This window comes from Dasypus novemcinctus, chromosome 28, assembly GCF_030445035.2.
Source record: "Dasypus novemcinctus isolate mDasNov1 chromosome 28, mDasNov1.1.hap2, whole genome shotgun sequence".
Classification (NCBI taxonomy): domain Eukaryota; kingdom Metazoa; phylum Chordata; class Mammalia; order Cingulata; family Dasypodidae; genus Dasypus; species Dasypus novemcinctus.
This window is the reverse complement of record NC_080700.1, coordinates 36,070,369-36,087,072: the sequence shown is the minus strand read 5'-3', so window position 1 is coordinate 36,087,072 and position 16,704 is coordinate 36,070,369. Positions and strand designations below refer to the sequence as shown.

Below are 16,704 nucleotides of genomic sequence, written 5' to 3'. Positions count from 1 at the left end.
GTCAGAAAGAGGCTGGGAGCTGCCACCTGAACTCCACGCCTGGCATGAGGGAAGCGGAGTGGCCTGAGGATCCCAGTGCTGGTGGGGACTGGCTTCTTCCCATCCAGGTCAGATTGCAGCTCTAGCCTAGGCCCCAGTGCCACCTCCAGCAGGGAGGAAGCTGTGGGACCTGCGCCAGCCTCCCCGGGAAATTGATGGCCAAGCCTTGGAGGCTGGTGATTGTCCTACTCCAGTGGTGCAAGCCGCCCCAGGAGCTGTTCTGTGACTGGAATTGGAAGCTCCATTTCCCAGAAACAGGAGAGGAGGAGACAGTTGGCTGCTGATTTCAGCTACTGATTGGGAGACTTGGCTGGCTAAGAGATAACCCTGGGAACAGGGGGGTGAGAACCAGCCCAAGTCAGAAAGAGGCCAGCAGCTGCCATTCTAACTCCGTCCCCAGCCTGAGGGGAAGCTGGGCTGACTGAAACTGTCAGTGTTGGCAGGAACCAGTTTCTTTCAAGCAGATCAGCCTGCAGCCCTAGCCTAGGCTTCAGCCCTGAGGAGCCCTGCACCAGCCTATACAGGTAATGGCAGGTACCTTTGGCTGGCATAGACTGAAAATCAGAAGTCTACTGGAGCAACTGCAGTCATCTTGGACCCGCACTGCACAGATTGCTGCCCACACCTGCAGCTCCATCCCTGCCCCAGGCAGGAGAGAAAGGGATGTGAAGCTTCATCAGTCTCTCTGGGCAACTACAGTCGAGGCCCCTGTGACTCTGTCCATACCTCTGGCAAAGGAGAGAGTTGGAAGAAGCTTCACTGGTCCCTGGTGCAATGAGGGCAGCTTGAGCCTCCACAGCTTACAGCACCAACTAAATGCTTGGCTCCTACTGCACAACCAGCATGGGAGAAAGGATAGGAAGCCCTAAACTAAAGAGGAAAACTACACCCAGAACAAATACTCTAGTAAGCCAGATGTGAAACACCAACAAAAGATTACAGTCCACACCAAGAAACAGGAAGCTATGGCCCAGTTAAAGGAACAAGGTAAGTCTCCAGATGATATAAAGGAACTGAGACAACCAATTATAGATGTTCAAACAAATCTTAATAAATTCAATGAGATGGCTAAAGAGATTAAGGATATTAAGAAGACACTACATGAGCACAAAGAATAATTTGAAAGCATACATAGAAAAATAGCAGATCTTATGGGAATGAAAGGTGCAATCAATGAAATTTAAAAAACATTGGGGAAGCGGACTTGGCCCACTGGTTAGGGCATCCATCTATCACATGGGAGGTCCGCAGTTTAAACCCCGGGCCTCCTTGACCCGTGTGCAGCTGGCCCATGCGCAGTGCTGATGCGCGCAAGGAGTGCCATGCCATGCTGGAGTGTACCCCGCGTAGGGGAGCCCCACGTGCAAGGAGTGCGCCCCATAAGGAGAGCCGCCCAGCGCGAAAGAAAGCGCAGCCTGCCCAGGAATGGCGACACACACACGGAGAGGTGACACAACAATATGACGCAACAAAAAGAAACACAGATTCCCATGCCACTGACAACAACAGAAGTGGACAAAGAAGAACACACAGCAAATGGACACAGAGAACAGACAACTGGGGCGGGGGAGATGGGGAGGGAAGGGGAGAGAAATAAATCTTTAAAAAAAAACATTGGAATCATATAATAGCAGATTTGAGGAGGCAGAAGAAAGGACTGGTGCGCTTGAAGAAATGGCCTCTGAAAATGAACATACAAAAGAACAGATGAAGTAAAGAATGGAAACAATGAACAAGGTCTCAGGGAACTAAATGACAGCAAAAGGCATGCAAACATATGTGTCATGGGTATCCCAGAAGAAGAAGAGAAGGGAAAAGGGGCAGAAGGAATATTTGAACAAATAATGGTAGAAAATTTCCCAACCCTTTTGAAGGACATAGATATCCCTGTCCAAGAAGCAAAGCGTACTCCCATCTGAAAAAATCCAAACAGACCAACTCTGAGACACATACTCATCAGAATGTCAAAGGCCAAAGACAGAATTCTGAGAGCAGAAAGAGAAAAGCAATGCATAACATATAAGGGATATCCAATAAGATTAAGTGCTGATTTCTCACCAGAAACCATGGAGGCAAGAAGACAGTGGTCTGATATATTTAAGATACTACAAGAGAAAAACTTCCAGCCAAGAATCTTATATCCAGCAAGACTGTCTTTCAAAAATAAGGGTGAAATTAGAATATTCACAGATAAACAGAACTGAGAGAATTTCTAAGCAAGAGACCAGATTTTCAGGAAATACTAAAGGGTATGCTAGAGCCTGAAAAGAAAAGAGAGGAGAGAGGGCCCTGGAAGAGAGTCTAGAAATGAAGATTATATCAACGAAAGTAACTAACAGTGTCAAAAGAGTGGTGAAAATAAAATATGACTAATAAAACTAAAACAGTCAGGAATAAACTTAACCAATGAGGTAAAGCACTTGTATTCAGAAAACTGCAACTCAACGTCAAAACAAATCAAAAAAGCCCTAAATAACTGGAAGAACATTCCATGCTCATGGATTAGAAGACTAAATATCATCAAGATGTCAATTCTACTCAAATTGATACACAGATTTAATGCAATCCTGATAAAAATTTCACCAGCATTAAAGAAAAAACTGAAAACACGATCATTAAATTTATTTGGAAGGGTAAGGAGTCCTGAATAGCCATAAATATCATAAAAAAAGAAAAGTGAACCCTCATCTCCAGACTTTAAATCATAATACCTACCTATAGTGGTAAAAACAGCATGGTACTAGCCTAAAGACAGACACAGTAGACCAAGAGAACCAAATTTATGGTTCAGAAACAGACCCTCACAGGTATGGACAAGTGATTTTTGACTAGCCTGTCAAACTCACACAGCTCAGGCAGAACAATCCATTCAACAAAAGCTGCTGAAAGAATCGGACATCCATAGCTGAAAGAAGGAAAGAGGACCCCTATCTCACACCTTATCCAAAAATTAACTCAAAATGGATCAAAAAACTAAAAATAAAAGAACCATAAAACTTCTAAAAGAAATTGTAGGAACATATCTTCAAGACCTGCTGGTAGATGGTGGATTCTTAAAGAAGATAAGAGGAGAACTGAGTGGACTATTGATGTTTAATGTATGTAGAAGTTTTAATTAGCTTTACTGTAAAGGTATGGAAATGCATAGAGTGGATGGTAATATATAGTAACAGCTAGTTTATAAGTGGGGATATGACTGAAAATGGTAGTCTAGTTATATAAATGCCAATTGACAGAATGCTAGAGAATAATCTAGAAAGTGGATAGCACAGTAAACCAAGAGGTGGATGAGAATTGTGGTTGATGGTACAGATGCAAGAGTGTCCTTTTTTAGCTAGAACAAATGTCTATCACTACTGCAGATGTTGGGAATGTGGAGTAGCATGGGAAAAATACAGCTGGAGTGACCTATGGACTGTGGTTAGTAGTAATAATATAATATTCTTGCATCTATGCAAAAGATGTACTGTGTTGGTACTGAGGCAGTGTGGAAAATGTGAGCCAAATGTACACTATGGACATGGTAACAATCAGATGATATTATTTTATCTGTAGCAAATGACACACCACATTGTGGTGTGTTGATGGAGGGGTATTGTTAGGGAATTCTGCACATGTGCATGATTGTTTTATAATTTTACAACTTCTGCCACAAAAAATACATATTTAAAAAATAATAATAGGGTGGGTGGGGGGGGGAAACACACCAAATGTAAGATAAGGACTATGATTAGTAGTAAGAATTTGACAATATTCTTTCATAATTTGTAACAAACGCCTCATGACAATGCAAGCCATTGGTGGAGGGCTGACGTATGAGACCCCTGTCTGATGGTATGCACGTTTGCTTTGTCAGTTCACAACTTTTACTATGCATTTAACTGTTTATGTATGTTCATATATAAATGATATAAAGATAATAATAGAATTGGTTAGGGGAAAAATAACTCTGTTTAGTAGTAATATTTTCCCAATGCTCTTTATTAGTTAAAAAGGTTTAAAAACAATGCAAGCTATTGGTGGAAGGGTGAGGTGTTATATGTGTTTGATGTTATATATGTTTGTTTTCTAAGTTCACAACTATTATACACTTAATGTGTGTCTATGTATGAGTGATACAGTTCAATAAATTTAAAAAAAAACACACACAAAAAAACAGGTCAAGATGCCCTGTGAACTAAAACCCCTTTGTGCTTCTGTTAAGACATTAGGCTGTTGCTCATCATGAGCTTTAACAGAATTCGACATGGGCCTCCTGTCCTTGGGAGCAACATGACAGTTTGGGGGAGTATGCCAAACCAGATGACAGAAAACTGCACTCTTCTTTCTAAGATTCATGGGACAAAGCCCATACTCCTCCGAGTAGACTATTCCCTGAAATGATGGGCTATCTCGGGGTAGAGAGCTGACACACACATTTTCTTTCTTTTTTCTTAATCCCAAACTCAGCATAAAAGATAGTTCAGAGGAACATACAAGTGGATTTATTAGTTACAATATGCAAACAACTTTTCTTCCAAATTAATGATACACTTACCTCTTAACTATTCCGCTTACTCCACTTGCCCTTAATGTTTCAACAGGACAACCTGTCAGGAAATTCTGTAGATTCTACTTTCAAAGTAGATCCAGAATCTGACAACTTACCACACGCTGCCAACTTGTACCAAACTGCTACCGTCCCTTACACATCTCCTAGTTCCCACCCTTGCTCCTTGCAGTCTAGTCTCAGAAGTAATCCTTGAAGTAAGTCATACGTTAGTTTCCTGCTCAAAACCCTCTAACAGCTTCCCCGCTGTTCGCTCTGCTTACAAGGCCGCATGTGCCCCTTCCACCCCTGACCCTCAGCTCCTTTCCCACGGTGTCCCCAGGCCCCTCCCCCAGATCTGCCCATGGCTCCCTCCACCTGTTCCAGGCTTTTCCTCAAGTCACCCTCAGTGGGCCCTGCCCTGGCCACCCTAGAGGACTGCAAGCCCAGCTCTCTGCCCCAACATTTCCAACTCCCCTTCCCTGCTGTATTTCCCTTAGAGGACTCTCTAACACGGCCCTGGAAAAGGGGAGTGCTGGAAATGCTGGAAAGCACTACGCATTTTCAGAGTTCTGTCCCCAATAGTGTATTTTAAATTTTACAATGTTTTGAATGAGAATAAGCCTAAGCTTAAAATGAGATGGATGAAGAAATGTCCTAAATGTTAAAAAAGGCCTCACTGGGTGATGAAAACAGCCCAGACTGAGCTCCGGGCGGTGAGGGCCACACTGCATCTGCACGCGTCTAGTTTAACTCTCACAGTAGATTGGGAAGAAGAGATTGTCCTCCTCGTTTGACAGAGGAGGAAACTGAACCCAGAGAAAGTAACCTGCCTCAGGTGTGGCCACAAATGACTCCCAGGCTTGGGCCGGACCAAATCACTGTGAAGTGCTCTCAGGAATAGCAGAGGCCAAAGAAGCCCGCTGACTCCTGCGTTACTAAAATCACTTCCAGCTGGTCTAGAATAGATTTCACAGCCAGTTTTTATAGATTTCACCTCTTGAATAGCACTATTGCTAATATGATAAAATAACAATATACACATGCTCTGTTGTTAACTATGTGCCAGTTTTTAAAAAAATGTTTAAATACTCTTTAGAGTAATTATCACATTTACCTGCAGCAATTTAAAAAACTCATTTTTCAGCTGATTTTCTTCTAGGTTTTCAATGGTGCACAACAACTCTTGCAGGTGAGAACATAATGCAATGATAGATTCCTGTGACTCGAAGAAATTTTGGTGTTTTGATTCTTCAAATACATCAAAGTCATCAATTGGTGGACTAAAGTAGGAGAAAAAAATGAAAACATAGAAGAGAAATGTAATTGAAGTACTATACACACATTATAGTGGGGTAATTGTAATTCTTTAAAGGAAAAAGAACAATCCCACCCAGTCTCAACACGTAGTGGTTATAGACACTAAACACACATATCACTAAATATGATAGTATGAGAATCAAATTACACAAGAATAAATCCCTCAAACTCAGTTGAATTATTTGTCAAGCATTCTTTAATCAAATATTTTACTGGAAACACTAAGTAACTATTGTGACTATGTCCAAGTTTACCTACTATTTGCCCAGGGAAGTTTCCAGGGCAAAGGAAGGAGAAAGAGAAACAAAATTTCAAGACAATCACTTTAGTCCAATAAACAAATTTTGACCACCTAATATGGCAGGGGTCCAAGTAACAGACATTATGGATATAAACACAATATTTCAATGCAATGCAGTAACTGCTAACCGTCAAACACAGAGTATTGTTGATGTGGGCTATGGGTGGGAGGCTCTTTGTCTCTTCAGAGATAACCTAAGCTGTCTGTCCTGACTTGTGGGTGTGGGATGATGAGAGGCTGCAGTCCTGCCCTTGGTGACCATGGCAACGACTCCAGTCGCAGGAAACAGTTTAACAATGCAAAGTCTATAAACTTTAAATATTCAGGGAAAATGCAAACCAATGTGCTAAAAGCTTATCTAGAATGTATGAAGTCCATGCTAAAAGCTTACCTAGGATGTGGAAGATACATGCTAATTCAAGCCTATTGAGAACTGAAACGAAAGGGCCATTTTTTCCTCTCCGTATAAAAGGGACTCAGAAATCTTGTTCGGGGCTCAGGATTGAAACAGAAAGCTCCCAAGTCCGGCAGGCTGTCAATAAACCATTTTTCCTTCTCAAAATCATTCCCGAGTCCTGGTCTTTCTATACGCAAATAATTGAACCTCTCTCAAATTCTACAACATTATGGGAACACAATGAGAATTTTAGGTAATTGAGACATTACTGTAAAATTTAATATAATGACAAATTTAGATTACTTATGTACATATTTTTGGGGGTCAAATTTTAATCCCAGGTTGACTCAGACCAAAGGTGATGTATGTGCCACGGCTACATCTTCATGCATAACCAAGAAAGTATAAATACTAATATAAGTCTTTACGGTATCAAATATAAAAGACATTCAGATGACCTGAGCCTCCACATTAGCAGCTATTTCTATGGGCCATCTACATTAAGGTAAAAACAATTTAAGACAGAGGTAATGGGGCTTATTTAAATACAGAACAAAACAAAACAAAAAACCATACCAGAGTTTATCCAAATAATCGCTACCTCCTTCCAAACAGTGCCCTTGGGAAGCTACTCCCTCATTCCATGAACGGCTGCCACTGCACAAAGCACTCTGAGATTCCTCTCCTGGAACTCTCTTCAGAGCCTCTGGCAATTACCGAACGTCCTCAGGGGTAGCCTGTCTTCTTCCTTTGGAGTTAATTTATTTTTGGAAACAGCCAAAAGTCACTCCGAGCCTTTTCAGTTGAAAGAAGTGTGTGACCCAATTGAATAAAACATTTCTGTCAAATATGAGGAAGGACTGAAAAATAATGAGCCCGCTTTTCTTTTGGAGGCCAGGAAGCCTGGCTCTGAAAGACTTCCCAGATGTTCTCAGCAATGGCAGCACTGCTGAAACAAGTCAGTCTCTCGAGGTGCCTCAAAAGGAGGAAAACTATCTGAACGCGTTAAACCAATTATTGGGTTCCAGGGAAGGGGTTAACAAATGGGAGCTCAAGGACCCAATCGGGCCCAGCACTGCAAACTAAGAGTGGTTTTTACATGTGTAAAAGGCTGATATCAAATCAGAAGGACGGTCCCACGACGTGCAGTCCCGATTGGAGAGTCCTTACGTGATGTTTTACGGGGACGCGGGCGCGCCCATTTGTCCAGGTGTTGCCAGGGCAGCGCTCATGCAACAGCAGCAGAGCTGGGAAATTGCAAGAGACCATCTGGCCCATAAAGCCTAAAATATTTACTACCTGGCCCTTAACAGAAAACGTTAGCTGACTTCTGTTCTGGTGTTCTAGTAACAAAGCATTCGTTAAGGATGAACCTTATATTCTTGTACTTAAAGAGAGTAAACTCATGGGACCATATATACAATTTCTGACTTTAAAACGTTTGCTATTTTAGAATCTAAGCTGTACATGCACATATACTATGGCCCAGTGATCCTTTCCCAGGCGTATACTCCCGAAATATACGTACTTATGTTCACCAAAACCCTGTATTAGAATGTTTACAGCAGAACTCTTCATAACCCTAAGTGGAAACTACTCAAATACCCATGACAAAAGAATATGTAAATTAGATTGTGATACAATCACACAAGGCAATGAGAATGAACGAAACACAATGAAGTGCTATAATATGGATGAATCTCGGCAACATCAAGTTGAGTAAAAGAAGCCAGGCACAAGACTACATATTATATAATTTCATGTAAATAAAGTTTAAAATCAGGCCAAGCTAATACAAGTCGGGGTGGTGACTATCCTGAAGGGGTAGTGACGGTGGTGACTGCAATGGAACACAAGAGGGGCTTCTGGGCCACCACTAGTTCTGCACCTTGATCCCTTGAGACATATGCATTTTTCTATATGAGTGTTATACTTTAACAAGTCTGCAATTTTCTCTGCACTCTTCCCTTTTTAATATCTGAAATATATTTATTTACTATATTTTATTTCAAAAGAATTAAAATTAAAAAATAAATTTCACATATAAGGCTAAAACTTTTAATCTTATTGTAGACTCATGGACTATTGAACTATTTCATTCTAATAAAAGCAAAACAATATTTTGACAAAGAAAATGAGCAGTATGTTTCAGTATAAGGAGCAAAATCATCATCCACATGCCTTAAAGTTCATGTGCACTTTTAGGGTCTTATCAAAGTTAGGAAGACCTCCGCTTGGTCACTTGAGAGTTGTTAGGACTCCCCCTACAAGTACTGTGGCAGACTGGACATTTAAAAACAACTTCCCCAAACACAGCATGTAAATGTGTTGCCTTCCCCTCAGCATGGGACATGACTCCTGGGGATGAGCCTCCCTGGTGCCGAGGGATTACTACCAAGTACCAGCTGATGATGTAACTAGAAAATGACCTTGAATAAAAGAGTCAACTCAGACCAGCAGACTATCTCAATCTACATATAATACCAGGAGTTAAAAATGCTTTTTGACCTGAATAAAAAGGGGAAATGGAAAGGACAAATGAATTTATATGGCTATGAGTCTCCAAAAGAGCCAGGTGGTTATCAGAGGGGTTGCCCTTATGCACACCTGAGCAGAGTCCCAGAGACAGATAAAGTAGATACAACCCCAGGTATTGGTTCTTGTGAGGGCTACAGAGACCCACAGGTTCTATGGTCATGGCAGATGGAGTTCAGTGCCATGTCAGTTGGCCCTACTTTGGAGTTTGTTTCTGTGTGATGGAGCCGGACTGAGATGTGATCTTTGTTCACAAGCCTCTCCTGTTACTTTTACCGGATGTGTAGTTGGTGCTGGGGTTTAATGTATACCCAGGGGACCTGAATCTCTGGACTGACCATGTGATAGCCAGGCCCTGAGCCTCCACATACTTGCACTCCTACACTCTGGTTTATTGAACTTAATCCACTCAGCTAACATGGAGGTGAAGAAGGTCAACCACCACACCAGGGAGCCAAGAGTGCCTACAACTGAAAGCAGGAGGATTGCATCCAGCATCCATGTGGAATCTAAGCCCCCTCTTGAGATAGATGTGGAGTGGACACAACCATTCCAAAGTCCACAGGATGGAGAAATAGAATATGGATGAGAGTGGACTTACTGATATTCTATTCATGAACTATTGTGATTAGTAATCGAAGAAAATGTGGCATTGGTGTGGAGAAAGTGGCCATGGTGGCTGCTGGGGATAGGGAGCAGGAGGAAGAGATGTGATGTGGGGGTGTTTTCAAGACTTGGAGTTGTCCTGGGTGGTGCTGCAGGGACAGTTACCGGACCTTGTATGTCCTCCCATGGCCCACTGGGTGGACTGTGGGAGAGTGTGGGCTATGAAGTGGACCAGTGACTATGAGGTGCAGCGTTGCTCAGAGATGTATTCACCAAATGCAATGAATGTCACATGATGGGGAAGCGGACTTGGCCCAGTGGTTGGGGCGTCTGTCTACCACATGGGAGGTCCGTGGTTCAAACCCCGGGCCTCCTTGACCTGTGTGGAACAGGCCCATGTGCAGTGCTGATACGCGCAAGGAGTGCCCTGCCATGCAAGGGTGTAGCCCGCGTAGGGGAGCCCCACGCGCAAGGAGTGCATCCCGTAAGGAGAGCCGCCCAGCGCAAAAGGAAGTGCAGCCTGCCCAGGAATGGCGCCGCCCACACGGAGAGCTGATGCAACAAGATGATGCAACAAAAAGAGACACAGATTCCCATGCCGCTGACAACAACAGAAGCGGACAAAGAAGACACAACAAATAGACACAGAGAAGAGACAACTGGGGTGGCGGGGGGGGAAGGGGAGAGAGATAAATAAATAAATCTTTAAAAAAAAAAATCACATGATGATGGAGGAGATTGTTGTTATAGGGTGAGGAGTGGGGTGAGGGGGTTGGGAAGTATATGGGGACCTCATATTTTTTTAATGTAATATTAAAAAAATAAAGACAAGAAACAAACAAAAAAACAAACACAACTTCCTGGGAAGCGGATGTGACTGAAGCAATTGAGCTCCCGTCTACTACATAGGAGGTCCAAGTTTCGATGCCCAGGGCCTCCTGGTGAAGGCAAGCTGGCCCATGTAGTGAGCTGGCCCACGCAGAGTGCTGGCCAACAAAAAGAGACACAGAGAAGAGATTATAAGAGACACAGCAGATTAGGGAGCTGAGGTGGCACAAGTGATCATCACTCTCCCACTCTGGAAGGTCCCAGGATCGGTTCCCAGAGCTGCCTAATGAGAAGACAAGCAGATACAGAACACACAGCGAATGGACATAGAAAGCAGACAATGGGGGTGGGGGGTGGGGTGGTAAATAAATAAGTTAATCTTTTAAAAATAAATAAATAAACAAAAACGACTTTCTGTGAGTGGATGTAGCTCAGTGGTTTGAGTACCTGCTTCCCATGTACAAGGTCCTGGGTTCAATCCTTGGTACTTCCTAAAAAAAAATATTTTTAAATAAAAAAAAATAAAAATGGCTGCCTGCCGCTCCCACTACAGGGCAGCTCTTCCCTTTACTGATCTAAAACCTACCCGAGTTCTAGTACAAGAAAACACATACCCCCAAACTCCTAGTAATGGCTACAGAAACCCCTTGGGGAGAGTTCCACATCCATGCCTGCCCAACACTGCAGCCTCCCAGCTCCTGAATTTCCAGCTAAGCTCTGCTTCTGCCTCTTTCAGCAAACCGTCCCCTGGACCAGGGGGCCCAACCCAGGCTGCAAAGGAGGATCTGCCCAGGCACCTAAAGAAAAAATGATGTCTAGCCTCCACCTTCCAGACTGAATAAAAATGATCATTTATTTTAATATAATAATTTTCAAAGCTGTATTTAAAAAAAAAAAAATCTACCCTCTCCAAACTGGGCTATTAATGTGCAGTCAGGCCTGTGACTGTCATCACAGATTTTTCAATCTGTGAACCCTACCCACCTCAAAAATCCACCTTGGAAACAGCTTTCCTTTTGGTTTCTCCAACTTCCAAACCTCATCAGGGTGCCATTGAGTCCCCCAACCCTTTGGCAGCTTTGGCTATTACCACAGATAACTTTGCAAAATTATGAACCCAGAACCCAGAAAGTCTGGCTGCTCCAAAAGTCCTTGACAGGCACCCACCTAAATCTACCTCCTACTTGTAGGCAGGCTGATGAGGGCACTGGCTGGGGTGACACAGCCCAGGGCTCCAAGCCTTGCTCCACCACTTACAGTAGCTCCACCATGGAGCTCTGGGCAAACTATCAGCCTCTTTGAGCCTTGGTCTCCCCAACTAAGGAACAGAAAAAAACACAATAATACCTGTGGGCTGCATGGTAACAGGATCACAGCTGGTTCTCAATAGATGACAGTGTTCACTGTGAGCTACAGTCATTTGCTTGTGCTAGGTTTAAATTTTAGAGTCATTTACTAATCTAACCATTCAAACGAGAAGGCTAAACATTCATTAAGATAATGCATAAAACAACAGTGACTCATTGTTCTGATGATTCCTCACACCAAATTAATTCTGGTATATTATCTATTTTGATAACTAAAATATATGCTTACTTGGTCCCATCTTCCGTTTTTATACATGTAATTATTTCTAATTAACCTTTTTGCTCAATAAGTACAATTCATTTTATTCCAGAAGAAAAATAAGCTATTAAGCCTTTAATTTGTAACTAGTTCATACTTCAGATATTCAAACTTACGTCTATCTAGGTAAGTGGATTCTAATTGCCAAGCGTCTAGTATATAGATAACATTTGCCAAAATGTCCAACTGTGCCATTAGCATTGGCTGAACTGATCCAGGCTTTCACTGGTGTTTACCTCAAAACGTATCCCTTTAGAGTTTCAAAAGAAGCAGACATTGAGTACCCGCAGGGAAGCAGACTTGGCCCAGTGGTTAGGGCGTCCGTCTACCACATGGGAGGTCCGCGGTTCAAACCCCGGGCCTCCTTGACCCATGTGGAGCTGGCCCACACGCAGTGCTGATGCGCGCAAAGAGTGCCCTGCCACGCAGGGGTGTCCCCCACGTAAGGGAGCCTCACGTTCAAGGAGTGCGCCCATAAGGAGAGCTGCCCAGTGTGAAAGAAAGTGCACCCTGCCTAAGAATGGCGCTGCACACATGGAGAACTGACACAAGATGATGCAACAAAAAGAAACACAGATTCCCGTGCCGCTGACAACAACGAAGCAGACAAAGAAGAACACGCAGCAAATGGACACAGAAAACAGACAACTGGGGCTGGGGGGAGGGGAGGAATAAAATAAAATAAATCAATCTTTAAAAAAAAAAAAAGTACCCACCCTTTAAGGGTTGTACACTCACCTCTGGATAACTGCTTCGTGAATTCTACGGTACACGTAGCATTCTACATACAACCACGGGGAGTGAAACCACCGTGCTTCTCCATCCCCTTCATTTACAAGTGTCTGCTGATATTCCAGGTACTGATTCCACATGTCAGTATCGACAAATTTCTCAACCAAGGGGATAATCGGCTTATCTGTTTGTAATTCATTCCGTAATTTAGAAAGAAGAGAAATGGCTTTCTTTTCAGCTTCCAGACCTTTCTGGGGAAATATGAAAAAAAAAAAGTGTAAATATATAAGTAACTCCTCCAGGGTAACACATTTTTATGGACCTAATCTTAAGAAGGAAAAAAACATACCATATTTTAAAACTATATTTTCTGCCTTTCACAAACTCTTAGAAACATTTAAGTTTAGAATTCTGAAGTTGAAAGTCAAAGAACACATGACGATCTCATATCGACAGAATCCTGCCTTAGCTACTCATTGTTTCTTTTATTTTTTGGAGATCTCGAATTTCCTAAGTTTATTTTTTATTCATTTTTTTATTGTTTTTTTTTTTTTTAAGATACATAGATCACAAAAAAATGTTACATTAAAGTTTCTTCTTCAAATTTCGTCTTTCGAACTCTTGTTCTGGCCTGTCCTACCCCGGGGCGAGAGGACCACTTCCGCTAAGGGAAAGCACCCACCCACCAGATCGCCACTTCTTTCTTGCTTCCAACTGAATCCTCCTTTCACCAAGGACACTCGGGCCTCCCTGAGGTCGCCCCTGGCAGCTCAGAGGGTGTCTGCAATTCCTTGCTCCCCCACTGAGTTCAAGGGTAGATGAGATGCCCGGAGAGGCAGGAGCTACCGTTATCACCTCACTTAGCAGGCCAGTCGGAGAGGGACAAAGAGCACAGGGTCAAGGGAAAACGACACCGTCCCTTCAGTTTTACACCAGCGAGACACTTGCCCCATTTGAAAACAAAAAAAAATTAAACCTATTAAGACACATAGAATAAGATAGAGGAAATAAACATTAAGCCCAATTGAACATTAAAAATAATTACAGGGGAGCGGGTGTAGCGCAGTGGTTGACTGCCTACTTCGCATGTAGGAGATTCAGGTTCAATCCCCTGTACCTCTTAAAAATAATAATAATGATTACAGTATTGGTATGAAGGAACTTAGTCCCTGCTTTCAAATCTATACTTTTCTAAATGCAGACACCTCTACAAACATTTTTCTTGTAAAGTGTAATCTCTTTTGTTGTTAGAATGAAAGCCCAAAGCTTTAGATATTCTGCAGATTCAGAAATAGGGGAAAAGAAGTAATGAAAAAGTCACAGGAGCTGAGCCCCAGAATGGACCTCTAACACGGTTGACTCTTAAGAGGTGGTGCTCTCCTCATCCCAAAGCTCTACCCTGAATTCGTTAACATCTACACATTATTTAATTATAAATTCCAACAACTGAGATTCTTTTGGGAGTACAAGCATCCTCTTTTAATGCCCTGGAAGGGCTGATAGACTGGCATTTGTGTCAGTGTGAGTTAGTTTGTTAAGTTGTTCCGATTCAGGGCATACCTTTACTGAACCCTGTCACGTACGAGACTCAGGCGCAGGGCCAGAGGGACAGGAATAAATCTTGGACCCTGCCTTCAAGGGGTGCACACTTTTCAAATCCCTGCCTTCAAGGGGTGCACACTTCAGACCGGGCATCTTGACCACAGCCAAGGTTCCCTCTGGACAAGCCTGGTAGTGCTAGAGTTGAGGGATCAGGTGGTAAGAGAGCGTGTGGGCCTAAGGAGAGTGGCCTCAGTTTTGAGGCATGAAAAAGGAAAGAGAAAGGGTGCCACGGGCGGGCTTTACTAACATCAGCATTTCCTTAGGCCTTGGCCTGTACCCAGAAGAGCAGGAAATGGGGTGAGCAGGGTAGAGAGACCACAGGTGCTGCCTTCTACTCACTCTTGCCCTGACAATGTATAATCACGTGACACGATGAAACGCATACAGGCAAAGTCACGATGTACAACGACCTGGCTAATTACTCCATTGTAGAGCTTTCCAGTCAAAATACAGAAATACGAAGGCAATTTGCTTAAACGTGTGCACAAATGCTCGCGCCAACTACCCACGTTTTGTCAAATCATGCTTTTGGGATAAATGCATGGAGCCATCAAAGCAAGATCATGCCTGAGCAAGGAACAGTGGAACAGTCATCAACAGGAGCGTCCATGCCCAGGACAAGCCTGATCTCAGGAAAGAAGACAAGGAGATCGCTGCACTATGCCAGGATTCATGTCCAAGAGAATATAAAAGAAGTTGAAGGAAATGCCACATTGGGATCAAATGGCCCGTGACGCTGTCGTGCTCCACTGCACTTTAGCCAAAAGAAATGACACCATTTCTCTAACTCTTTGCTGTAAAGTGTTAAAATGTGCTGATGTACGAATGGCCTTTGACTGTCAAAAATGTAACATAAAGATGAAAGGATTTGGAATGTGAAAGATCTGTATTTACAATGCAGACCTCGGGATTTTCCTCTTCCCTTAACTGAATGGACCAAGTGATTTCTAAGGGTCCTCTTCTGTTCTAAGACCTAGTGAGTCTTTCAAATCTTTAAATCAGCTAGTGTCAGTTCTCATTCATACCAGTCTTCATCTTTGAGTCTTCTTGCATAGCAGCCTGAGCTTCCTACAATCAGACCTCAAATGAGTGAAAGAAATACTGCCATTCAGCTATGTGAAATTTAAAAAGTTTTTCCTGAGCAAGTCCACAACCTAGTCACCACTTATAACATTGTAAATATTACTAGTTTTGTGCAAAAGGAATTGCAGTTTTGGACCTTGAATTTTATATTATTATAACTAGGCTCAAACACATCTTTATTAGTCAAAGTAGGAACCATTACAATCAACACATCTTTGCTAATGAGAAATGTTTGTTTATTCCTATAGCATAAAAATCCGTGCTTTGGATTCGATGAACTCTTAGAAAGCGTTTTTGCATCGTGCTGGCTGTAGAAGCGGTTTCCCTGCAAAAAGTTGTCAAGATGCTTGAAGATGCTTGGTAGTCGGTTGGGGAGAGGTCAGGTAAATATGGTGGATGAGGCAAAACGTCATAGCCCAACTCGTTCAACTTCTGAAGCGTTGGTTGTGCAACGTGCAGCTGGGCGTTCTTGTGGAGAAGAACTGGCCCCTTTCTGTTGAACAATGCCGGCTGCAGGAATTGCAGTTTTCGGTGCATCTCCTCAGTTTGCTGAGCATACTTTCCAGATGTAATGGTTTAGCTGGGATTCAAAAAGCTGTAGTGGATCAGACCGGCAGCAGACCACCAAAGAGTGACCATGGCCTTTTTTGGTGCAAGTTTGGCTTTGGGAAGGGCTTTGGAGCTTCTTCTCAGTCCAGTCACTGAGCTGGTCATCTCTGGTTGTCATATAAAATCCACTTTTTGCCACATATTACAATCCGATCGAGAAATGATTCATTGTTGTTATGTAGACTAGGAGAAGACACTTCAAAACGATGATTTTTTGGATTTTCGGTCAGTTCATGAGCCCACTTATCGAGCTTTTTCACCTTTCCAATTTGCTTCAAATGTGAAATGAACATAGAATAGTCGATGTTGAATTCCTTACCAACTTCTCATGCAGGGATCAGCTTCGATGATTGCTTTCAATTGGTCGCTGTTAACTTCTGATGGCCGGCCACTATGCTCACCTTCAAGGCTCTCATCTCCTTTGCAAAACTTCTTGAACTACCACTGCACTGTACATTCATTAGCAGTTCCTGGGCCAAGTGAGGTGTTGATGTTGCT

The 16,704-nt window shown here is 42.8% G+C and overlaps 1 protein-coding gene across 1 annotated transcript in view; it reads right to left on the bottom strand.

Moving 5' to 3' along the window:
* The window catches only part of ARMT1 (acidic residue methyltransferase 1), a 30,110-nt gene that overhangs the window by 10,459 nt on the left and 2,947 nt on the right, over nucleotides 1-16,704 (bottom strand). Inside the window, exons 3-4 of the mRNA XM_004460381.5 lie at nucleotides 12,919-13,163; nucleotides 5,685-5,850 (exon numbers count right to left, since the gene is read on the bottom strand). Of these exons, the coding sequence (XP_004460438.2) occupies nucleotides 5,685-5,850; nucleotides 12,919-13,163 (411 nt within the window). The remainder of the gene's footprint in view (nucleotides 1-5,684; nucleotides 5,851-12,918; nucleotides 13,164-16,704) is intronic.